General features: G+C 37.2%; 1 protein-coding gene across 1 annotated transcript; it reads right to left on the reverse strand.

The window, feature by feature from the left end:
- Positions 1–2,496: 2,496 nt before the first annotated feature.
- On the reverse strand, positions 2,497–26,400 carry LOC107596143 (sodium/calcium exchanger 2-like). Its single transcript, XM_016286807.1, has 15 exons — positions 26,182–26,400; positions 21,296–21,483; positions 15,735–16,065; positions 14,982–15,119; positions 13,553–13,780; positions 13,176–13,430; positions 11,204–11,647; positions 10,057–10,406; positions 7,634–7,737; positions 5,411–5,428; positions 5,201–5,313; positions 4,316–4,381; positions 3,845–3,944; positions 3,428–3,697; positions 2,497–3,349 (listed from the first exon to the last, which is right to left on the reverse strand). Exons 3-15 carry the CDS (start codon positions 16,032–16,034, stop codon positions 2,973–2,975), a joined length of 2,763 nt encoding a protein of 920 aa, XP_016142293.1. The 5' UTR covers positions 16,035–16,065; positions 21,296–21,483; positions 26,182–26,400; the 3' UTR covers positions 2,497–2,972.

The raw sequence follows: 26,400 nt of genomic DNA on the forward strand, positions 1-26,400 counted from the left end.
ATTTACCAAGCTGTCATTCAAACAGTATATATACAAATTTAAAAAAGGGAAAACAGCCTAAGCTGGATATAGGCTACAGCAGTCGGCTTTGGCGCAACATGCAGCTCTCTTTTAATACAGACCTTTAAGAAGGGATGGATGTTTGCTTCAAGTGATAGGCCAGGTAAGTGAAGAAGTTATATTATCTTGCTGTATGTATGTCGTTTTCTTTACGTTTTCTGACTAAAAGCAACCATAAAGCCATTTTAAAGTGGTTAAGCAAATAATAATAATAATAATAATCGGCAGGGATCCCAGACCAATACAATTACTGTGCCTCCTCTATTTTAAAACCCAGAGCCGCCACTGATAACCAGAACTGATGGAGCTCGTGGTTTATCTGTCAGTCAGATGCGCTCTCGGCCACTGATCTATGCTTGTCACGTTTTCTTTTATAATGATCAGCGGCTGATAGAAATGTTTAAAAAATAGTATTTTAGATGGTAATAAGATCAAGACCCTCGATGACCTCATGACCCACTCTGTCGTTGCACCGTAAAATAACCTCTGAACCGTTTTTAGGAACCGCTTCTTTAAAACTATCTATCCGAATCAGGAAACTAATCTGACTTCTAATCACTTTTAGCGAGCATGAGGGAGGCGAATGGTAATACAAATATAAAAATGAAAATAATCTTTTATCTCACAACTATCGGATTTTTCTATTCTTTTTGGAATCGATTTCTAGCCCTACTATTTCAACATGGTGGACAGCTGCTGTGTGCCAAGATGCCAAAACAGGCAGGGGAAAGCTAGGGTTGCCAACCGTCCCTATTAGCCGGGACGTCCCACGGGTATATTGGGCTTAATTTATGTGTCCCGTACGTGACCTCCCTTGGCCCGTTTCTTGCCCCCTCGCACAGTATTCGTTAATAAATCAGAAAATCCTGAACATAACTGTTTGTGGAAGGCTGCAGAATCCTCTGCTGGCTGGTCGCTCGCGCTACCGCCAATTCCATCCGTGTTTTGACTTCAGTAAATCAGTTTAGGCAAATACAAACTAACGTTACGTGATTATTTTTCATGAGTCCAACATCCCGCCGTGCAAGAAAACATGCAATCTACCCGAGACGTGATCAATAAGGGAAGCCGTCTTTTATTGCAAAATAGAGAAAAAACATTTTACATTTAAGTAACCTTGTAGTCTTATTCTCTTACTCTTATTCGTAAAACACACAAAATGACCAATAAAAAAAGTGTCAAGCACCAAAAGCAGCCCATATTATATCTACGAGTCCCCGGAGTAACGTTAGGAGGGAAAGTTGATTAGGTACGTTAGTTGTAGATATCAGGATACTGCAGGTCAGGAAATCTATCCGTTCCTTTATTGATAGGCTACACGTTAAAAAGCACCACGGGGGCATTATAGGGATGTGTTATGCTTAATCTGTTAAGTTTTGCTAGGTACAGGTCTATGTCTTTTGAATTAAAGTACGCAGTGAACTCTGTTGCCTTGAAACTCATGCTGGAGCCATTCATTTCATATTCGCTCCCAGCTGTCCCTGCCTGCCACGTGACGTCCGGAGCTCCATATGCTTGTGCGCGCAGTTTGATTGTGTGCGAGAACAACGCGTGAGTATCGAATTGAGCTCTCTTTCGTTTCGTATTCTTGTGGTTTAAAATAGCTTGAACGTGTAAATTGGCTAATTAATCTGCGAATCACAGATCGACCCTACTATGTGACAGCTCAGAGCAGAAAAGATCTTTCATTTACTTATTTAACATGAAATCGTCAAATTGCTACTCCATATCAATCGCATAAATCGAAAATACTGAATAATAAGAACAATCATTAACACGCAATAAATAACAGTGTCAACAGATTTTTCCCAGAACGTTCTTGCGACGCGCAATTCTTCCACGGCCCGGTAGCGGGTCGGGACCCGGTGGTTGAAGACCTCGTCTAAGCGTCTCTCACAAATTACAACAAAGATCATCTAGATTTTTCCTCTATTGTGAGCCGCTGGAGTTTTGATATAATGCCCACATGATTATGTGTAGTTAGTAGTAATCTTACAACATTCATAATTCTTACATCCTCCTCTGGAAAAGTAACTAAAGCATTTAAGCACCTCGAAAATTCTTCAAAGTGTGCATTGTTGCCTTTTACTGTATATAAAAAAGGAGAAAGAATTAGTCTATTAGAAATGGATAGACTTTAATGAAGGGAATTATAAGTGAATGAGAACGATTCAAGGAATGTGTTGCTGGGATCATTACTACATTACAGCAAAAATAATTGTAACTGTAATTTCATTTTTCATTTCTAAAAGCAACATGTTCCAATCAGCATACCAAGAGCACAATAAGAACATACATTTCAATTTATAAATGATTTTACTTAAATTCAAATGCTGAAGTGACAGCCTACAACATACTCATTATCTGTCTGAGTAAATATATTAATGTGAATTATGATAATGATAATTATCACATACTTTCTTTATTTGATCAGCTTTACAAGGTAGGTCCCAAAATGTCTGACATGATCCTTAAGTGAAACTGGCAAAAGAAGTTCAGTTTCACTTGTCAATGAGTTTTTGGTCCTTTCTATGGAGAGCCATAAGTGCCTTTTCTCTCAGAGAGAGGGCTAGCATCAATTACTGGTCATGAGTCAGCATATAAAATGACATATCAGACATCTGTCAAAAAAGTCCTCCATGCCACTGAGGGTCTGGTGGTGTCAAAAGTTCATAATACTACTAATGTGCTTTGAAGCCGAACAACAGCTGTACAGCAGTGCAGTCATTTCAGGTATGTTTGTTTATACAGAATGTGATATCTACTTTATGTACATACTACCATGGAATATACAGTACATTGTGCATTTCTCTCATAGCTCAGTTCTCACATAACTAATTTCATCTGAATGCCATTAGTGTAAGTGTTTATCTGTATTTGAGTCTGGTTGTTTTGTCTTTCGCTGTCTGTCCTCAGAAGCCGGTGATGTGGCAGTAGGCCTCTAGGCTGGAGAATGTGATATAGAGAAGCCACAAACCAAGGAACAATAGTGAAGTCAGAACCTTTAGCGTTTTGGGCCCGCCCAGCTCTCCGCCCACCGATGGCTGCCGTCGTAGCATCAGCACACCGATGATGATAAAGGCGAAGATGGTGAAGAGTGTGACAGAGAATGCAAGGGAGCCGGGATCTACGTGAAACACCTGACCTTTGACCTCCCAGTAAATGGCTGAAATGGACCACGCTACACCAATCCCCAGGAAAACATTAACAGCGTTGCTACCAGTTACATTTCCAACCGAAGCATCTGCATACTGATCCTGTTTAGCAGCGACCTTACTTGCAAATGTATCTAAAAAAGAGGAAGGGGAGAGGATAGTTGGTTGCTTTTGTCATATAATCAGACACACAAGCTATGATAAAGATTTACCTGGTATGGAGGTTCCTAAGGCAACGAACACTACAGCAGTGACTGTGTCACGGAGGCCCACCGTGCAGCCGAAATGAGATGCCAAATCTCCAATGACGGCGGTTAGCAGCCCAATGACCAGAATGCACACAATAAAGCAAACCCAACCATTCCAGTATTCTGTGGGTGGAATGAACGCAAACAGAATCTTCCAGAACACTGTAACTGCGTGCATGAAATAATCACAGCACGATGGTTGCTGAGGCTCCCCTCCTTCCTCATCACCTTCTCCTGAAAGGAATGGGAGTAAAAGAGAAAGGTATAAATAAAACATGACCATCACCCGAAAGAATCTCTTATGAGTTTTTACGCACACAAACACAGCATAAATCATTTCACATATATACACGCATAAATATTGAAATGATTTGATTCTACCTGCACTGACTGTTACAGCTTCGATGAACTGTTCTCTCCAGGAGTGTGTGCCAATTACGTCCGCAAGATTGGTATCCTTCAATAGGCGGTCTACTGTATTCTAAACACATATGTACACCACAGTGGAGCTCAGTGATTGAGAAATATATCCATTAAACAGCATTCAGTAAGTCGGCACACTGTTTGTAATATTGACAGTATTTTTGAATAATTTGCACTAAAGAACTTCATGCTCAGTTCTTGTTCAGCGAAATTCACATTTTGTTTAATTGAAAAATCATAGGTTACTGTAGGTTGTGTATAAAGCTTTAGTTTGAAAGCTTTCAAATAATAAACAAACGAAAACAGAAAGTTGAGATTTGTGATGAGGAAATGAGGTTTAATTGAATCCTCTGCAATCTTCATGCATTTAGGTGTGATTCAGTCAGAGATTGTTTAAAGGCTGAGGTTTAGGGCAAACCCAACACACACTTCACACTGAGGCAAGTGGTCTACTACCGCATCTAAGACTCCATTAGGGGCCATTCCCTGTCGGACCTATGAGAGGGAATGAATCACAGCTTATACGGTTTCTGCCTGCATGAGACAGACTAAATTGGGCATCAGTTAATGTATATGTTACAAAAGCCCTAAGCGGCCATGGATTATTATTATTTATCTTTCTTTTTTTTCATTTGATCCTGACATAACAAAAGTTGCTTTCTCATTATCGCAACTCGTTGACTGTTATGGATATTTCAACAAAGCATTTGCTTCACTTAATAATAAAGTCAATGAATAAATATAGTCTAATCAATCACTGCTCATTTTTTTCCAGAGACAGTATGCTAAACATTTTTATTTGTGTAATTAACATTTTTAACATATTTTTTAAAACATAACATCTGTTTAACAACAGATGGAGTGCCTTCAGATATACGTAGAAGATAACTATTCTAGTTCCTTTTATTCAACTTTATTTTCCTTAACCATTTGAAATAAAATTATATTACATCATTTGTTTGTCATGTTCATTAGTCCTGTAGGATAGGCTGACCATCTGACCATTACATGTAGGACAGCTTCTGATCAAAACAGACTTGTGATTTGATGACATCATTACTGCTTTATTTACTCAAAAACAAAAGTAACGTATGATGTTTTTGTATTTTATTATTTCATTTGGTTAGTCTACAGTTAGTGCTGCTGATGGATAACGGGTCGGACATCACAAGAAAACAACTTTTATTATGTCGAGATTACAAGACAATTAAGTCGTGATATGAGAAAACAAGAAAGAAAAATAATAATAATCCATGTCCTCCTACGGCTTCCGCAGTTTGTTCCTGTATGTATACATTTGACCTGTGCGTATACCTTGAAAGCCATGCTCTCCTCTATAATAACCTCTAACTTGTTGTGTTCTCCCAGTATGGGCTTTCCTTTCTCTGCTATACTTCTGGCCTCCTCCACTTCCGGACCAGGGGTGGCTGGGGGAGGGAGGGAGAGAAAAGGATAAATATTTATAGACAAAATTGCATATATACTGCAAAAGAAATGTACAAAGAGTTAGTAGAATCATCTTACCCTGATTCAAAAGCAGATCTATATGCAGCATGCAAGTAGAAAATGAATCAATGAAGGAATCAGTCAATCAAATAATGAATAAACTGTATCTACGCTATAGTTCTAAAGTTTTTGAAAGATGTCTCTTATGCTCATCAAGGCAGAAACCATACTAATATGCTCTTTTGGTGCTTAAGAAGAATTTCTTCTTAGTAATGTTGAAAACAGTTGTGCTGCTTCATATTTTTCTTGAAACCATCTATTTATCTATCTATCTTAGGGTGACCAGACGTCCCCATTTTCCGGGGACAGTCCAGGCTTTCGGTGTCCTGTCCCGGACTGGAGCTGTCCCTGGAAATGTCCCCGTTTTATAGCACGTTCAAAACAAAACGATTACTCTCACCAGCAGAGGGCGCTGCGAGCTATACTGATTACTAGTCGCGCGCCGATACTGTAGCCATGAAGAATTTGGATGAGAGCAGAGCGCTATTATCATCAATTACCAAAAGAGATAATGGTTTCAAGCTAGTCACATACTAACTATACATGTTAAAACAAAGTAATACTGTTTGTGTGCACTTTATAACAAGGCATGATAAAGTTGTGGGATTGTTTTGCACACTGAAACTTCCGCCACCACTCTGATATGAATAATGTAAAAGAATAATAAACTAAACGATTACATTTGCTCAATTACATTTGCAGAAAGCACATACTTTGTGGTCAAAATGAGCCCAAAATGCAAAATAATAAGCCTGATTGGGGATAGTAAAGATCCATTTCCAAAATAAACATAAAATAACTTGGAAAAAATCATTTGAAAAATTTGCAAGTACTTTATACTTACAGTTTGTGACTCTATCTATCTATCTATCTATCTATCTATCTATCTATCTATCTATCTGTCTGTCTGTCTACACTTATGATATTGAAAAAAAACAACAATGCTAACGCATTATAAACTAATATAACGTAAAGGAAACGGCGCTGAGGTTCGCTTCGTTTGAACCACAGTGTTGCCAACTTTCAACTGAAAGTAGCTAAAGCAAGCTTGAAAAGTCGGTAAATATCGCTAGATGACGTCATACGCGAATTAGCATATTCACGACGTCATTAGGGCTGACGATTTTGTATCCGTGGCATAAACTAAACGATTACATTTGCTCAATTACATTTGCAGAAAGCACATACTTTGTGGTCAAAATGAGCCCAAAATGCAAAATAATAAGCCTGATTGGGGATAGTAAAGATCCATTTCCAAAATAAACATAAAATAACTTGGAAAAAATCATTTGAAAAATTTGCAAGTACTTTATACTTACAGTTTGTGACTCTATCTATCTATCTATCTATCTATCTATCTATCTATCTATCTATCTGTCTGTCTGTCTACACTTATGATATTGAAAAAAACAACAATGCTAACGCATTATAAACTAATATAACGTAAAGGAAACGGCGCTGAGGTTCGCTTCGTTTGAACCACAGTGTTGACAACTTTCAACTGAAAGTAGCTAAAGCAAGCTTGAAAAGTCGGTAAATATCGCTAGATGACGTCATACGCGAATTAGCATATTCACGACGTCATTAGGGCTGACGATTTTGTATCCGTGGTCAGGCACCTCCCCAGATCTCAATCCCACAGAGAGCCTGTGGTCAGTCCTCAAAAGAGTGGACAAGCAGAAACCCACAAATTGTGATCAACTCTGAGAACTAATAAGGCAAGAATGGATCGCCATCAGTCAGGATTTGGCCCAGAAGCTAATATCCAGCATGCCAGAGCAAATTGCAGAGGTTATGAAGAACAAGGGTCAACACTGTAAATATTGACTCATTATATTGTTTGCCAATAAAAGCCTTTAAAACTTATGATATGCTTATCATTGTTTTTCAGTATACCACAGCAACATAATAATCTATAAATACTGAAGCAGCAAACTTTGCAAAACACAAAATTGATGTCACTGCCAAAACTTTTGGCTATGACTGTGAGTTGGATCTAGTTACTGTGAGTGACGTATGTCTAGTTTGTCCCCCTGTTGTGCTGTTGTTATTGATCTGAAACTAAACACTGGTCATAGAAATATGTGTGTGTGTGTGAGAGAGAGGTGAGCAGGAGGCTATTGGAATCTCAATAGCCTTAACAAATGAAAATATACACAAGCATTCAAAGAAATCTCCCACACAGAAAAATGTAAATACTCTAACATCTGTGATGATTAAAAAGAATAGTAACACACAGACCTGAGATGCCTCTCTTGAGCCATTTGGGTTCTTCAAGGACAACGTAGAAATTTTCTTGCTTCTCATATTCCTGCATGTTAATGATGCGCACCTGTAGTGCCTTCCTGCAGACACACACACACAAAGAGCAAAGGACAAATAATCATTTCCTCTAGGTTTTACCTCTTAAATATTAAAGGAGACCTCAGCATTTAAATCACATCAGAGTTAGGCCTACATGAATACTTTAACACAGTGCATAAATAATTAACCCACACACAGACGAACTGAGACGAGTGTTCAGTTGTGTACATGCTTTCTTCTCCACAAACCACTGCTGCATTGAGCATTGAGATTTATATAATTTGTTTTAACAATAAAGGTCAATTTATTCCGTTTCCATAATGTGTGTGTGTGTGGCCTTTGACTGAATATGTGTGGTATGATTTTGGCCTTTTTTTGTCATGTGCTCTCTGAAGCTTCACTGTACACCTGACAGCACAGATTTCACATTCACATACTAAACTAATAAACAAAACCTACTAAATAAAATCCTGTCAAAAGTGGGTTCCAACTGTCAAAAATTTTAAATTGAAATATTCATGTGAATTTGTGCCAAATTGTTCAACAAAATACTTTTAAACTACAAGATCTCATTTATAATATAACGGTGGCACTAAAAATATCTCCAAATGAACTGAAGAACTAAAACTGAATTTGTATGAGAATACAGAGACCGGCATCAATGTAACCTTTCAGCCCAGGATAAATCCTGGGTTAAAATGTATTTTTAACAATAAAATAAATAAACATTTGCTGCTCAGAAGCCATTATTAGCTAATTGAAACTGACAGTAACTTTGACGTCTGAGTAGGATCCATCAGCGTACACATCAAACCAACAGTCCAAAGTTCAAAACCCCAACAGTCCACACGGAAGACTACAGAACATATTAGAAACGATGTGGTACACAAACATGTTGGGGTCTGAAAGTATTAGGCAGGGATTATAGGAAAACAGCATTAAGGTGACAAAAATAGGTGTATGCAACTAGTACTGGGGTAGAAGAGACCTCTAGTGGTGCAAATGAAAAGTGACGGCATAGTGAGAAATAATAGAGGATGTTTGTATGCTGAGTGATGGCTATGTATAATGAGGTTTAATATTAGGTTATTACAAAATTACAGCTCAGTATAATATTTCAGAGTATTGCATTTTTAACTAAAAGTCTTTCATAATGCTTATTGTGGATTTTGAAAAATGTAATTAAATCAGATTTTAAAACATGACTTATATGATATATAAACTGACATACAGTACCGTTCAAAAGTCAGTAATATTACTTTTTAAAAGAAATGTATTATTTTATTCAGCAAGGATGCATTAAATTGATCAAAAGTGACAGTAAAGACTTTTACATTGTGACAAATATTTCTGTTTCAAATAAATGCTGTTCTTTTGAAAACGTGCATCATGGTTTCCACAAAAATATTAAGCATCACAACTGCTTTCAACATCGATAACAATAAAAAGAAATGCATCTTGCACACCAAATCAGCAATGTAGTAATAGATGAAAATTTAGCTTTGGCATCACAGTAATAAATTACAAATATAGAAAACTGTAATTTCAAATTGTAATAATATTTCACATTACTCTTTTACTGTCTAAAGTTTACTGTCAAATACATGCAGTCTTGGTGAGCATAAGATATGTACACAAAACCTTTTGAACGTTAATGTATGTTAACTTATAATACCTTATACATCATAAATGCACTGCATATGTTATGGCGCTTTTCCACTGCATGGTACGGCACGGTACAGTTCACTTTTGGGGGGTTTTCCACTGGGTACAGTACCTGGTACTTTTTCAGTACCACCTCGGTTGAGGTTCCAAGTGAACCGTACCATTACCAAAACGTGACGTGTAAACTCTGCTGATCACTGATTGGCCGGAGAGAATCGTCACTACCTGCGTCACTGAACTTGCGACACAGAGTGAAGTGTATTAATGGGTTGTAATGGTCCACAATGGCCCATAATTGCAGGTTTTAAGTGCTACAGTCAGACTGCTTATTGAGATACTTACCAAAATACTCCACAATCAATACAACACACATGCACTCATGCATTAAAGAGTATATACACTACATTTTCAACATACATTGAACAACATACACTGTCACAAAATGCTACAGTCAGACTGCTTATTGAGATACTTACCAAAATACTCCACAATCAATACAACACACATGCACTCATGCATTAAAGAGTATATACACTACATTTTTAACACATATAACTTATAATAATTTTTACATAAATTAAAATTTTATGTGAATTTGGCAGTGAATTTATTTGTGTGTATCCAAGAAGTAAACAGAACATGCTCACATTTTGTGTGTAAAGGTAAAATTTGAATTTAAAATTGTGAACTTTTACCTAGTTTGCTCATTGGTAAACTCTAGCTCTCCTTGTGTGTGCTCATAATCAACTCCTTGGCGCGCAGAACCATCCTCTGTGTGATATGGAATCATCACAGTCCCGCGCACACCTGATGTCCGGTTCACAGGCACCTCTACCACACCTGAACATTCACCCACGCAGAGCTCCCGCTGACTAAACGCGAAGACTCCCGCATGGTCATCATCCAAAATAGTTACGGTGGTTACGAAGGGTTCAACCAGTCGGGCACCATCAGTGTTGGTCCCGCCCTCACACTCTCGCAGGTTTGAGAGACGCACAAAGAAGTGTTCATCTTCCTCAAACACATCATCATCGATAATGCCCACCTATAAAAAAATATGCACATGCAACTTAAGAGTCATATTCAACTCAAAAACATATAGTACCGTTTAAAATGTTTTTGAATAAGGTCTCTTATTTACTTCAAGGCTGCATGTATTTGATCAAAAATAGAGTGAAAACAGTAATATTCTAAAATATTATTATAACTTTAAATAATTTTAAATAATAAATTTTCTATTTTAATATATTTTAAAATGTAATTTATTCCTGTGAATACAAAGCAGAATTTTTAGCAGCCATTAATCCAGTCTTCAGTATCACATGATACTTCACAAATCATTCTAATATGCTTATTTGATGCTCAACAAACATTTCTTATTATTAACAATGTTGAAAACAGTTGTGCTGCTTAATATTTCACGTTCAAAAGAACAGCATTTAATTTAAATATACTTATTTCATATTATAAAAGTCTTGATTGTCACTATTGACCAATTTAATGCATCCTTGTATTAATTACAAATATATATATTTAGTTTTTACATGCTACATTTGAATCATTCATTTACCAAGCTGTTTCTTTTAATCAGATTTTTTTTCATCATCAGTCATCATGTTAATTATTTAAATTGTTATTTTAGCAACATTTTCTGTTTATTGCTGTTTTGGATTATATCAATTTGTGTGTTAACTTAGAAAGAACTGATTCATTTTTAATGTGAGTCAAATACGACCGAACAAAATAACACAATGACTTACTCTGCAGACTGTATTGATTTGAAGTATTTCAAAAGCACATTCTGTTCATGGATCAGACATCACCATTTTGTGTTTCTCTCACCTTTATTTCTTTGCGTGTCTCTCCAGGCTGAAATATAAATGTTCCCTCACAATACTCATAATCTGCCCCAGAACTGGCTGACCCATTCTCTGTCCTGTAATCGACGTGGAAGGTTCTGGTGCCGGTTCCCCCCTGTAAGCAGACCCATAGACTGATGCTCCCACAGTTCTCACTGCACTGATACTGTGCCTGCTCAAAAGCGATGTGAGAACAGGTGGCCAGGTCATTCTCCGCTGAATCTCCAGCTGCTCGTTTTGCCTGTTCAGCTGCTGCATGTTTCTTTAGTACATTGCCAGCACCGATCATCATGCGTGTTGCCTGCACTCGGTAAAAGGCCCGGCTTTTATGCTGCTTCTGCATGGTGGTGTAGTTTGCCATCTCAATCAGCTGATCCAGGTCTTTATCTGGATGCTTCTCTCTCAGTTCCTTAAGCATGCGGATCACCTATAACCACAGACAGTCATGGTAACCTCCAAAAATGTTTCATTTCAATTTCCTGTTCAACATCTTCATATGTGAGAAATGACATCCAGTCGGTCTTTATTGTAAAACAAACTTTGTTAGAGTGATTAGGTTTGTAAAAGAGTGACTGTACATTATCCTTCTTACTATATGACTAGTCCTATAACTATTCTAAAAATTACTATATTGAAAGTCTCTTATGCTTATCAAGGATGCATTTATTTGATCAAAAATACAATAAAAAAATCTGTAATAATGTGAAATATTATTACAATTTAAAATAATTGGTTTCTATTTTAATATATTTTAAAATGTAATGTATTCCTGTGATGGCAAAGCTGGTTTTTAGCATCATTACTCTAGTCTTCAGTGTCACATGATTCCAAAAAGGTTAATTTGGTGCTCCAGAAACATTTCTTATTATTTTTAATGTTGAAAACAGTTCTGATGAATAGAGAGTTCAAAAGAACAACATTTATTAGAAATATTTGTAATATTATGAATTTTTTTACTGTCACGTTTGATAAATTCAATGCATCCTTGCTGAATAGAAATACTAATTCTTTCAAAGAAAAAAAATCTTACTGACCAAAAAGTTTTGAATAAAAATATATAACTGTCACAATGTAGGTGATTGGTTGCCAGGGACAACAGTCAAATATATACATTTGCAAATCATTGGGATGGTGGCAGCGTATGAAAAAATGTTGTACAGATTACTTGAAAAAATGGATGCTTATGACAGAGAGTAAATATTTGACGTTTCTTGGGGATGAAGGGTTACGTCCTGGTGGTGAGACACATTGTAAGAGTGTAAATAATTAATTCTGTGTTGTTCTGTGCTTTTTGTTTTGTTTTTATTTTAAGTTTATTGCATTTATTTGTGTTTATTGGATTTATGCTAGCAATCTACATAAAATTGTGACTGACACGTTGTTTGGGTGGGTTAGGGGGAAGGCGTTTGACAAAGCACTTAGGCCACGTGTCCACCAAAGCGTTTTTTCCCCGAGGCTGGCGTATTTTTGCAATTGTTTTCAATGGGAGCGCCACGTTTTTCTACTATGAATATTGATGTGAAAAATAATGCTTGCAACATTTAATTCACAATGCTTCTGCCACATTATTTCTGCCGATATTCATTATCATAGCAACCAAAGCATCTCAACTGAAAAAAACACTGCGCTGCAGAAGCGCTCTCAAACGCTCACAGCTTGGCATTTTCAGCAGAGCGTCTGACGTTTTCAGCTGGCTAAAAACGCTTTGGTGGACACGGGGCCTTAATAATCTGTAAATGAAATGTATTGTTTTGCCCATTGAAGAAAATAAAAAGTATGAATCATTAAAAAAAAACTAATTTGCAAATCATTATACAAAGATATTTGACCAGTTGTCCAACAAGAATCCCTGAAGGACCTGGAATCCACTGGAACACAAGAACATTCACCACAATTTCACTCATAGAAGAAACTCATTAAGATTTTTTTCTCTCTGTTTTGATTTGCTCTCTCACCTCCTCTCTGTCCTGTTCGGGTTCTTTGGTGTTCTCCATATTGACACTAGTGGTGCTGTTTTGATATTTTTCTCCCATGATGGCATCAATGCCTCTGGGTGCTAGGTCACCCTCGATCTCCACAATGATACCATGACGTTTATTGGCACGGTAACGCTTGTGCAAGTACTTGTAAAAGAGCAGGCGCCGATCAGCGATCCAAGCCATTATGACACACACAGGGAAGAAGAAAAGAGTGACCAGAGCCTCCCAGACCTCACACACACACAATAAAAGAAGTTAATTCAATTAGGCAAGACATTTACCAACACACACATATAAACATCTACATCCACATTTTATAAACATGTTCTGCTTACACACACACATACACATACCTGTACAATGCCAGGGCTTATGACTGCAAGGATGAGGTAGAGCCAGATATAGGCGAAGATGCTCCAGAATGCAGTAATAAAGAAGACTCTGAGATGTTTAATCTTCCTCACCTCTCCATCAGGTATCACGCACACACACACTCCGATTATCACAAACATGTTAAATGCAGCACTGCCGACTATGGTGCCAGGACCCAGTTCTCCTGACTCAAAACCATGTCCACACACCTGTCACACACAGACAGAGCAGAAAACAATACTACTATGTGTCCAAAGCAAGTAATAATGTATAATTTAATATACAATATATTTTAAAGTATGACACATACACTTCAGGTGTAAAAAAAAAAAAAAAGGTCCTTGTCTGATGAAGTGAAGAACCATGGCTCGAAATGTTACCTTTGGTGAGAACATTCTACAAAGAATGTTCTACTTTTGGAGCTATGGTATGTACAGTAGTATGATTTGTACTACTCTGCAGGTTGCTTTATTTTTTAAGGTTTTAGGAAAGATTAAATTCTTGTAAAAATTAGACATTTCTGGGGAACCATTTCTTAATTCTCCAGAAGCAATTCTGGAGAAGTAAAATGAGCCCTGTCTGCCAGCTGAAATATTTAAGTTGACCGACCCCTGTGTCAAACCACATTGAGTTAAATTATGTTTATACATGGATGAATAGCAGCTGAAGTCATCACTGTGATAAGGTGAGTGTGTCTGTCAGTCGTTTAATAATTAACCTGAAAAAAAACAGCAACAACTAGGCCTTCACGTCTTTTGTGCAAAACTACTGAGTGATGAGAGTTGCTGGTTTGTTTTGAAAATGTGTGCATACCTCTATTATTGACAGCAGGATCTCAGGGGCCGCTATGTGTCCAAAGCAAGTAATAATGTATAATTTAATATACAATATATTTTAAAGTATGACACATACACTTCAGGTAAAAAAAAAAAAGGTCCTTGTCTGATGAAGTGAAGAACCATGGCTCGAAATGTTACCTTTGGTGAGAACATTCTACAAAGAATGTTCTACTTTTGGAGCTATGGTATGTACAGTAGTATGATTTGTACTACTCTGCAGGTTGCTTTATTTTTTAAGGTTTTAGGAAAGATTAAATTCTTGTAAAAATTAGACATTTCTGGGGAACCATTTCTTAATTCTCCAGAAGCAATTCTGGAGAAGTAAAATGATCCCTGTCTGCCAGCTGAAATATTTAAGTTGACCGACCCCTGTGTCAAACCACATTGAGTTAAATTATGTTTATACATGGATGAATAGCAGCTGAAGTCATCACTGTGATAAGGTGAGTGTGTCTGTCAGTCGTTTAATAATTAACCTGAAAAAAAACAGCAACAACTAGGCCTTCACGTCTTTTGTGCAAAACTACTGAGTGATGAGAGTTGCTGGTTTGTTTTGAAAATGTGTGCATACCTCTATTATTGACAGCAGGATCTCAGGGGCCGATGAACCCAGAGCCATCAGAGTGAGGTTGGAGATAGTTTCATTCCAGACTCTTACTTTCATTACCGTCTTTTCTCCATTTGCACCTGTCACAGTTACCTCCTTCTCCTATATGACACATCAAGTATTTAAAAAAATATATTTTTGTCATAGAGCCCACCAATATGATATCAAGCTAGAAGTCATCTTTATCGTGATAAAAGTATGTAATCACAATATAATAGTCTTTTTAGCTGGAAAATATATGAAATTAATGAAATTGTTTTAATAACAATGCATTAAATCTTATTTGTTTTTAAAGACATTAATACTTTCATTCAGCAAGGATGCATTAAATTGACCAAAAATGACAGTAAAGACATTTATAATGTTACAAAAACATTTCTATTTCAAAAAAACTTTTCTATTCATTAAAGACTCCTGTAAATGTAACACAATTTACACAAAAATATTAAGCAGCACAACTGTTTTCAACATGGAAAATAATAAGAAATGTTTCTTAAACAAATCAGCATATTAGAATACTTTCTGAAGGATCATGTGTTTACTTTATTGTTCATCAAATAAATATAGCCTTGATATGCATGTAGAATGTTTTGTGTGTGTGTATATATATATATATATATATATATATATATATATATATATATATATATATACAGTATATATATACTACATTAATTAATGGACTTTTTGTTGTGTTTATTTTGTGCTGCTGTGCACCTGTGAGGTGATGACCTCGATGGCAGCCATGAAGCGATCAGCAATGATGGACACACCCAGGAACATGTAGAGAAGAAATGCAAAGTAGATCACTGCTCTCAGTGCCTGCATTGCCAGTGAGGGGTCACGTGGCAGCCACACAGGAAGCAAAATCCCTGGTTGACATGTGACTTTCTCAAAACAGGATCTTTTGGGGCCATCTGCACTACTGTTGCTGTTCCCATGAGCACCTTCACCCGCACATACCTGTGGAGAGTGAAGGAGAAGGAGGAGAAGGTGGAAGAGTAGAAGAGGAGCCATGACCAGATATGGCGACCAGAATGGCTCTCCTCTTGTGGTTGGAAGATTGACAGAGAGAAAAGGAGAGTGGTGTTATTTTTATACAAAGCATGCTCAGTCAAACAAAAAGTGTGTGTGCATTTTTGTTATATAGTGCAACAATTAACATAAGACTGGTTTTACAAATTATTTATAAAGAAATTCTGCTTGTGTTTTTTTAATAAGGCTCAATGTCTATATGTGGATACCACGTGAATAACAATGTGGTTGAGTGTGTGAGGCCATCTCAATCCTAATCTAAACGATAGGTCTTATCAGTGGTTCATAAGTCATGCCTGGCCCGCGCTGGACACAGGTAGTCCAACCTAATGGATCCATGAGACAAATACTACAGCTGGACTGGCAGCAGTGGCACCATTAAAATGAAAGAAAAACATAAACACACATCATGCTTTCAGCTTTAAATAAGTAAATGATTTATAAACTATTAACTACGGGAAATCCCAATGGTTGCAAAGCAGCAAAAGAAACGTCTTTTATATAAAAATTACTATAAAAAGTAACTTAAAGGGGTCATAGGATGCTACATGCACTTTTACAAGTTGTTTGAACTGTAATGTGTGTTGGCAGTGTGTGTACACAACCACCCTATAATGATACAAATCCACCCAGTGTTTTTTTTTATCTACTAAAATCTTTACCCTTCTCTCAAATCGAGCCGATCTCAGATGCCTGTCAGTGTGACGTCACACAGACAGGCCCCTCCCACAATAGCGTTTCAGCACAGACTGGACTGGCGTCTTACCTCAGACCCGCCCTGAGTGAGCTGTCATCAGTCCGCCATTGTTTCACCGCCGGAGCAGATGTAGACAAGAATGACTCCTAAGCGATTGAGGTGTTCTGTTGTTGGATGTAATAATGAGCATAGCTGTGGTCATTTACTCCCGACATCTGAGCCGCTGAAGACGAAGTGGATTACATTGTTTTTGAAGGGAATGCGCCCCCGAACTACATAAATGCGTCTATGTTCACGCGAATCATTTGTGATTCAGCTTCACCTACAAAAGAAGTGAGTATAAGGTTTTTTAATGAATCTTTGCAAATTGCCTTTCCTAATAATGTGCTAATTTCACGATGAATGCAGCCAAAGTAAACAGTCCCTCAGAGAGCGGCTCGGAAGAGAGGGGCAGGGTCAGCAGAGCACATTAACATTTAAAGGAAAATGTTACAAAACGGTTTGCTCTGAAAAGAGCTGATTTTGACAGGGTAAAAAAGGTGTTTTTTACACTACCATTAAGAAATTTTAACCAAATTATGTTACAGACTTTTCATTAAGACCCTAAAGAATCATATCAACTTGTGAGAAATGGGCATCCGATGACCCCTTTAAATGCAAACAGAGAAAGAGAGAAACAGGCAGTAATATTCAGAAATGAAGATAAACACACTGGGGGGCAGTATGCTTTTAATTGATCAAAAGTGACAAAGACATTTATAATGTTAACACATTATAACATAACACATCCGTTTATACATTAATTAATTTTATCTTAATTTCTGCCTTTCTTATTTTCCTCTAATCGTTTCTTCATGTCACCCGTCACCTGTGTGGTGTGTGGTAGAGATTGAGAGTGACGTGCTGGACTGAACTATGTGGTCATATTTCACTTTCTAGGCTGCACTATGGTTACCTGGACCTCAGCTTTACTGTGCTACTCTACACCACTGTTCAAAAATAACCTGCGTGTATGAAAGTGTCTTGTATGTTTTTGTAGATGTTGGGTGACGTTGCATGTGTTTGATTGTGTATGTGTCTAAGTGAGCATGTATACATTTAATCCCTTACAGTTATGCGTGTGTATGTTTGTGTGCAGGTAAGTGTGTGTGTGCTGAAACAGAAATGTCTCCGATTACCACGATGACACTGTTTCAGTCTGTCAGTGCCGCTGATAAGTGATTGGCCGGATTGGCTTACACACAGAGCTCTGACAGCTTAATAGGAGTTAGCACCTTTTAGTGGTTAAGATTACCACCACCAGAGAGAGAAAGTGACAGAGGGAGACAGAGAGGGAGATAGACGGAGAAAGGAGAGGATCTGTTCTAGGAAACGTGAGAGAGACAAAGTAAAATGAAGAGGACGGTTAGGTAAAGTGAAAGGAGAGGAAACATCCACAATTTTACTAAATGCCTCATTTTCAGCTGATTTGCTACAATAAACATTTAATAACTAACTACTTAAAATGATAAAAATTAAAGGGGTCCTATTATGCTTTTTCACTTTTTCAATTTTAGTTAGTTTGTAATGTTGCTGATTGAGCATAAAAAAGATCTGCAAAATTACAAAGCTCAAAGTCCACTTCAAAAGGAGATATTTTACTGAACAGAAATCACTTTTCAAAAACTACAACGAACGACTTGTTTGGACTACAACGCATATTTTCCTGGATTTGTGAAATCACAAATACCGACGAATGGGACGAGACCTGGTTGAGCTGCACTAGAGAAGGCAACGAATGTTATCACAATGTCGGAGACACGCTAGCTTTCCCAAGGCAGATGAACGTAGAGTGGTTACAATCATCCGGGTTTAAATCGCGCTCAAATTGATTTGATTTTGACGCAATATTTACACGTGACATTTCCCGACCGGGCGCCGAGCGCTGCCAATTACAACACACACTGGCCCAGCTAACCAATCACAGCATATTTCGTATTTCAGAAGGCGGGCCTTCATTTGATACAGGAACTATTCGAGTCGTTCATGCCAGACTGGGGAGAGAGGTGTTGTAATCATGTAAAATATGTGAAAAATAATGTGTTTTTCGAACAACCTAGTATGAGAGCCTGTTCTAGTACACCCCCAAAACAAAATCAAGACTTTGTAAAAGAGCCTAATAGGACCCCTTTAATTAATTTAATAATGATTGTAATGTTGGCACCACTCTTAGGTTAAAAAACAATTAAGTTTAACTTCATTTTTCAATATTAGTGAGTTTAGTCAACATCCATCTAATCTTCAATAAATCTTCAAGATTCCATGAATTCATTTTCAATTCTTAGCCACACTGACAACTACTGAGCTGCTGCTGCCCTGTGGATTGAGAGGCATTTATGAGAGTGAGTGTGCTTTAACACCTTCTTTCTCTCTCTAGGAGGCTCTATCGTATTTGCCATCCAATACTGATTACACACACTCACACGCACTTGACTACGTAATAGTGGAAGGAAAACGTGAAACAATTGACCTAGAGTTGTGTAAAGCAGCCACAAACACAAACACTCATAGAAAGCATGATATACTGTATACTGTACCTCACCATAGTATTAACACCACAATGCTGTCCTTTATAAACACTTACACAAACAATACAAATCCAAACACACAACTAATGAACTAAATGCAAACTAATTTTATGCACAGTTATTTTTTATTTCTCTAGTATTTATGATATTTTGGATCAGTCCAGAAAGATTCAAAGATACTGTAAAAGTCTGCCAGCATTCTAATGCTTTAACAAATTAGTTTAGTCAATAATGAACCCTTAAATCGGTCACAGAATTCTCCCATAACATCAATAAATCACAATAGCACTTAAGCATAGCCAGTCAACTTTATTTGACTGTCCATGTGTGTCCCAAAAACAAAAAAAAACATTTAAGCCAGTCTTTTAAAAGTCAGTACTAGAACAGTGTTCCATCTGTCTCCAAGGAACACCTGCCAATGAGGTAAACACACTCACACACACACACTCACACTGTGATCAGAGATCTGCTTTCAGTATCAATACACCATAATCTCAGTACATTGCCCTCTCTTTTCTCCATTCTCTACTCACCACCAGCACACACACACACACCTCTAATTATCACCAACTTCATATATAGCTGTCATTAAACACACTAAACTAGACCTGTAACACCTTACCAAATTACAACAAAGTACAATGTGCCACATAAAATGTAAATTATGTTCACAGTAGCATTAAACAATCTGGGGCCAGTATGCTGATTTGGTGCTCAAGCATTTTTTATTACTATCAATATTGAAAACATTTGTGCTGCTTAATATTTTTGTGGAAAACCTGATACGAGTGCAAAAGCATTTGTTTGAAATAAAAATATTTTGTGACAATATAAATGTCTTTACTGTCACTTTTAAGCAATTTTGAATCAATACAATGGATGCTGATGATGATGCATGTTAAATATGACATCAGCTTGTAAGTTATTTTATTTATTTATTTTTGGTTGTAGCAGAAGAAAGATTTTTTTAACCAAATAAAATTTTTTATACAAACATTTGCTGTCTGACCTGGTATTTTAAACAGAACCACGCACAGTCATGTGTACACACTCAACAGGGCACATGCACACAGACGGTGCAAGTGACTGACACACTAACATGGGCATTTGCATTGAGAAACTCAACTCTTGATTTCATTGTCTCCATCCATGCATTAAATAATTAACCTGTTGCAGATCGATCTAAGATCAGGTGGTTAACTAATGACATATTTAGATCAAGTGTTCGGATCGGAAACTGTGCTTGATCATTTGACCTGGAATCACGTGATTGACCTGCTGCAGTTTTGCATGTTGCATATTACATGGTCCTCTATAAGTGGGACGAACCAAACCGAGACCAGCAGATCACTTCACAGATCTAACATAAGACAAAGACGAAGCAGATCAACAGACTTGCACATGTGAGACAAGCATACATGCTCACACATACATAGACAAATAAACCAGACTGTATTAGACTGAGAGAGACACACATACATACACACTGATCAGACTGCAGCAGGAAGGCTGAGAGCTCAGGTCTTGTGGTGTGTGTTACGGTGGCCCCTCATCCTAGCCAGCGTTACTCTAGAAGGATCTGCAGTCTCAACTTCACCCGCCACTCATCACGACACTGCCGTTATGCAATATTTAGCACAGCACTCACACACCAGATACACACTCATGCTCAGACAAATGCGGTCTAAATCACACTATGTCTGACCAATACACATGAACATAAACTTCTAGACTGGCAGTTTGGAAAGACTGGAATAATAAATAATACAAAACATTTGTGGTGGGATGACACTTTTTAGTGAACGTTGACTGCGGTTCTAGGCTGAGATTCATGCACACCTAGACAGGAGCTGTTGACCATTTGGTTAAGATGGCATTTGCTATTGACATTTTGATTTCCACTCAAATTCTTCAATGAAACACAGAATATGTAAATGCGGTTGAGGCAGCTCAAGTCAAAACAATCTCAAATGACTTACTAGTGCCTCATGGGGTGGTATTTTGCGGTGGATGGACTCAGGTAACCTCAAGAGGCAAGATTTAGGTAGAGCTCTGAGTGAGAGCCAAAGCAATGGCAATACTTCAGCAGCAGCTACAGAGCTTCAGCTCAGGACCCGCATTATTTCATTCTCATCCCACTCTGTCAAGAGTGTGCCTGTGTAGGAAGCTGTGGTAGAAGCACACCAAAGAAAATGTAGTGAACAACAACCTGCATGTCATATACACATATTAATACATTGGAAACATAGAATGATGAAATGTAGAGTACAGGTATACTACAGTTAAAAAGTTTGGGGTTTGTAAGATAAAAAAAAATAAAAAATACTTTTTTGATACTTTTATTCAGCAAGGATGCATTAAATTAATCAAAAATGACAGTACATTTTTTTTCATTGTTAGAAAAAAATTAATTTCATATAAATACTGTTCATTTGAACTTTCTAATCATCAAAGAACTCTGAAATATTTTTCTAATATTTTATTTCCACAAAAATATTAAGCAGCACAACCATTTTCAGCATTGATAATAATAATAATAATAATAATAATAATAATAATAATAATAATAACAACAAGAAGAAATGCTTCTTGAGCACCAAACCAGCATATTATGCCGGGCACACATTGCACGATTTTCAAAGTTGTTGAGTCTCTGCTTTTCTCACACTGCACGACTGTCTGGGGTTGCATCTAGTTGCTGTTATGTGCACACGACGAATCAGGCGACAGGGGGTCACTTATTACAACCAAATACATGTGATAATTGATACGGGTAATAACGTAAGATCACACGAGAGACAGGCTTTCTTGCATGAGAATGGATTTATTTCGGACAAAAACTGTAGCCTGCAAAAAGCTTGCAATCCAAGTTGTCTGTATTTGCAGATAAAAAAAATGAAAAATGTAACAAGCAAGAATATGAAGGAGAATATGTGACACTTAAGGTAAAGCACTTAAAGTAAAGGCTGCTGAAAATGCACCTTTACCATTACAGGCATAGATTACATTTCAAAATATATTAAAATAGAAAACAGTTGTTTTAAATTGAAACAATACTATACAATATTACTGTTCTATCAAATACATGCAGCCTTGCTGAGCATAAGAGACTTATTTCAATGAATTACTAAGAACATTTATTTAACATTTTATTTAAGCATGACTAGCATAATTATTTGCATATGAATTCTTGTTCTTCTCAGGTCTTATATTACAAAATATAAAGTATTATCAGTATGCTGAAATACTGGCTAGTATGATAGGTTGTTAATGTTACGGACAATAACAAATAAATAGTCAATATTACAAATATATAACACATAGTTTAAATGCTACAAGTAAATTTAGTGCACAGTATAAAAGATGGATAAATAGTCTCTTTAAAATATTTTCTGTAAGTGCTCATAATGATAATGTGGGGAGCACTTTTAGATGGTGGTTAGATTCAGAACAGAACTCAAAGAGTTATAACCAATGGATTTGAATGATTAGTTGGGTGTTAAATAAGACAGTTTGTTAAAGCACATTTCCAAGTAGCATTAAAAATAATTTGTTTCAAGAAATTAACTTTTTCCACAGCTCTGCTATCATTACATGTTCACATGCGGTGTAAAAGCAAATAGCTGTTTAAGGGTTAAATCTTTGCCATAATGTATCGCCATCCCTTTAAGTTAGTGCTGGATAATGCTGTATACCTTAACGTAGGCGGAAACAATTAAATGTCCAGTATCAGGTGATAGCGGTAAAAATCCCATTACAGACAGATGTGATAACTGAAATTGAATAACATAACACTCTTTCTGACAATCACACCTATAGGAGGAGCATGATTCTATATAAAGACTATAGCATCCGTCACACACACACACACACACACTTTTTCCCACAACAACAAGCATGGTGAATCACAGTACACATTCCATCACAGAAAACCAAATGTTTCATTTATATTTGTTAGGTATTTGATTGTATTATGTGAGCTGAACCACCATTGATGTCCTCTCATTTATACTAGCTCAACCCTTCTGTCTATATTTCCTCCTGTGCCAATGTACTCTAAAGAGCTCCATTTCACTCTTACCTCACTCCCAGAGTATCACATTCTGCAGGCAATGCAAACACTGCATTACCTGTCCAAAGAGCAGAAAAAACACCTGTCTGGCTGCGTGCTCAGGGCTACTTAAACTACATCCTATTTACCAGCCTAAGCACAGAGAAATAAGGAGTGTGTGCAAGTGAGTGGGAAAGACGGAAAGAGAGAGAATGGACTGGATTAGTAGTGCATGGAAGTAGCAAAACATTTGCAGACAAGAGTAAACCAGCAACACTTTGTTCAAATGCATTTAATAACACAAACCTTTTGTGCTAAAACACAAAACACAGTTTTCATCGTTGAAAGAAAGTGAGTGAAAATAAAAACTAAAGTTCAAACCAACCAAGGAGGTAAAACTCATACAACTATCTACTAGAAGAAAAAAGACCATATCAAGAAAAGAAGGAAGGTTTTTGTGTTTTTCTGTTCTTGAAAGTTTATTAAAGTTTGAATTTAAAGGATTTATTTATTTAAAGGGTTTATTTATTATTCTTCTAAATCTGATGAAAGCCTGTGTGCCCAAATGCATTGGTTTAAAATGTTTAAAGTGTTTATAAATAAATATTAATAAAGTGTTGCTGGATTACTTTTTGAAGGAAATGTCTTGCACGTTTACCAAATCTGCACATATTTTAATAAAAAAATACTGTAAAAACATGTTTTTTATAATTTGAAATGACTGCTTCCTATTTTACTTGATTTAAAATGTGATTTATTTCTGTGGCAAAGCTGAATTTTCAGCAACCATTATTCCAGTCTTCAGTATAACATGATTTGGTGCTCAAGAAACATTTCACATTATTAAGTGTTGAAAACAGATGTGCTGGCTTTGAACATATGCACATCTTTGACTCAGCATCTATATGGTGTATGTCAACGTGCTGCTGTAAAGATGGTCTGCCATACTGGACTCAAGCCGAGTCTCATGTTTCTGTCTCTTACAGAACTTCACGGATACTTTACCGTTTAGAGGTGGCCCTCCATCCCAGGGAGGTTAACCACTAACGTGTGTGTGTGTGTGTGTGTGTGTGTGCATGTGCCCATGTGGGAGATGCTGCTATTGGATAGTGTCTGTTGTGCTTGCATTTCCAAGTGATTGCTCTGTAGGAATTTTTGAGACACAAGAGTGTTGAAATACAACACTGGAAAACAGTGTACAGTTAGGAATGCAAATTCTGGGACTGGTGGATGTTAACGTAACTGGATAGGATCAATGAGTTACTTTCTCTTGCATGAATCTTCCGTCACGTGAACTCACACTCATTTATCCACACTTTTCACTGTAAGAGACAGTCTTCAGGACAGAAACACTTCTGCTCAACCTCCAGCATTCTCATCAGCATTATCATCCTCACCACGACACAATCATGTGTGCAGTCTCCCTGCAGACATGTTTACCCACGTTACTCGCTGACCGCACCAAGGATTGTAACTAAATATTCTGTTTCTTTTTTCCATTTCGAAAGACAACACCTTTTCTGAGCTAGACGGGTTACCGTTTAATCAGCTCCACTTTGACCGCACACAGACTTCCACCAGACAATCGTGACTTTCATGTAATCCAAGACTCTAAGTATTACTCTGCTACAGAAATTTTTAACAGGCCACTTTATGAGATGATCTATAGAGTATAGACTAGCCGAAAGCAGTGTCAATTCAGTGGACAATAGCAGAAATTATATGAAAAATAATAAAACTATAACTTAACAAAAAAAAAACTAATGAGACATTCAAGAGTATTGAGGGGGTTGTGCTGTAAAGTTTCCTAGTTAAAAATATTTAAATCCTGCATTTATAAATTCAGCATTTCAGCCAATCTACTACCCTCAAACTGGTGTTTTTACTAGTTTATGTCATACTTTCATTCCATGCACCTACAAATAATTTGTGTGTGCCAGGCAATATATTTTTATTCTGTAAAATATGTTAATAATGTGCTTCAAAAGGTAAATTATCTGATTCACAGTCAAAACAATAGCCTATACATTTGACTGAATCAACCTGAGTACATTAGGTTATGGCAAAGAATGTTGTTCTTAATAGTCAGATCAGCTGAAGTTAACAACTGCTGATTTTCACATTGTAGTTTCAGTTATGAAATCTGATTACAATCATTGTTAGATCACATTAGAACACATAGAGAATCAGTTGGGTGGACTGAAAAAAGATACTTCGATCTATCTAGGTTTCCATCTATGAATTTATAAAAGATTAAAAGGCAAGCAGTGAGTGTCAAAGCTGACTGGGGGGTATCTCAGGCCATCATTGCTTTCGAAGGGTACCTCTAAGGGGGGATGCTGGAAATACCCACTCTAACCTGTGAGGTAACTTAAAATGTGGTAACATCTAAATACACTAAATTTAAGTTAGTAATATGACTACTGGCTACATATGATTTCAACAATTTTTAGAATCAACGCCAGGAGAAATAACTGCCCTTTTTCCTGTGTAGGGTGAAAATGTCTAATTTTTTAGCTTTCATAGACTCCTACAGACCTACCTGAGGTTGAGCGGCTCGTTAATAACTTGTGTAAAGCACAGACTGAACTGCACATGCGACTGGCAACAGGTGCGACTCTGTGAGGTAACAGTACAAACACAGCTAAACACTTGCAAACGTATAATGAGTTCATTTCATTCTGCGGTTTATAACAACATACACAAAGAAGTTGTCAAGAGCGTATTCGTTCCTGACAGATATAGTGGCAATAGTGGCACAGCACTACAAAGCCCCAGTAAGTGTCTTTATCTAATTTATTCAACAGAACTTACCTTAATAATCATCTATGGCAGAGCTCAGAATGGACGGACATGACCGGGGGGCAGTAGAGGATGTTGCTCCAGTGCTCAGGAGAGTCGCGCCTTTCGTTTTCGTGGTGTGTCTGTTTCTGTCCTGAACTATTGCGAGCATCCCAAACAAGCGCGCATCCTCCGAGCGCACAGCACGCGACAGACTGCGCAACAGCTCAACGCGACGCTCTGATTGGTGCG

The sequence above is a fragment of the Sinocyclocheilus grahami genome, unplaced genomic scaffold, assembly GCF_001515645.1.
Source record: "Sinocyclocheilus grahami isolate Dianchi unplaced genomic scaffold, SAMN03320097.WGS_v1.1 scaffold215.1, whole genome shotgun sequence".
Lineage (NCBI taxonomy): Eukaryota > Metazoa > Chordata > Actinopteri > Cypriniformes > Cyprinidae > Sinocyclocheilus > Sinocyclocheilus grahami.

Coding starts and splice junctions, on each gene's coding strand:
- LOC107596143 (XM_016286807.1), bottom strand. CDS start 16,034: ATGGCTCCTCTTCTACTCTTCCACCTTCTCCTCCTTCTCCTTCACTCT. Junction 15,120..15,734: donor TCGAGGTCATCACCTCACAG/GTGCACAGCAGC, acceptor TGTGTCATATAG/GAGAAGGAGGTAACTGTGAC. Junction 10,407..11,203: donor AGACACGCAAAGAAATAAAG/GTGAGAGAAACA, acceptor ATTTTTTTATAG/GTGGGCATTATCGATGATGA.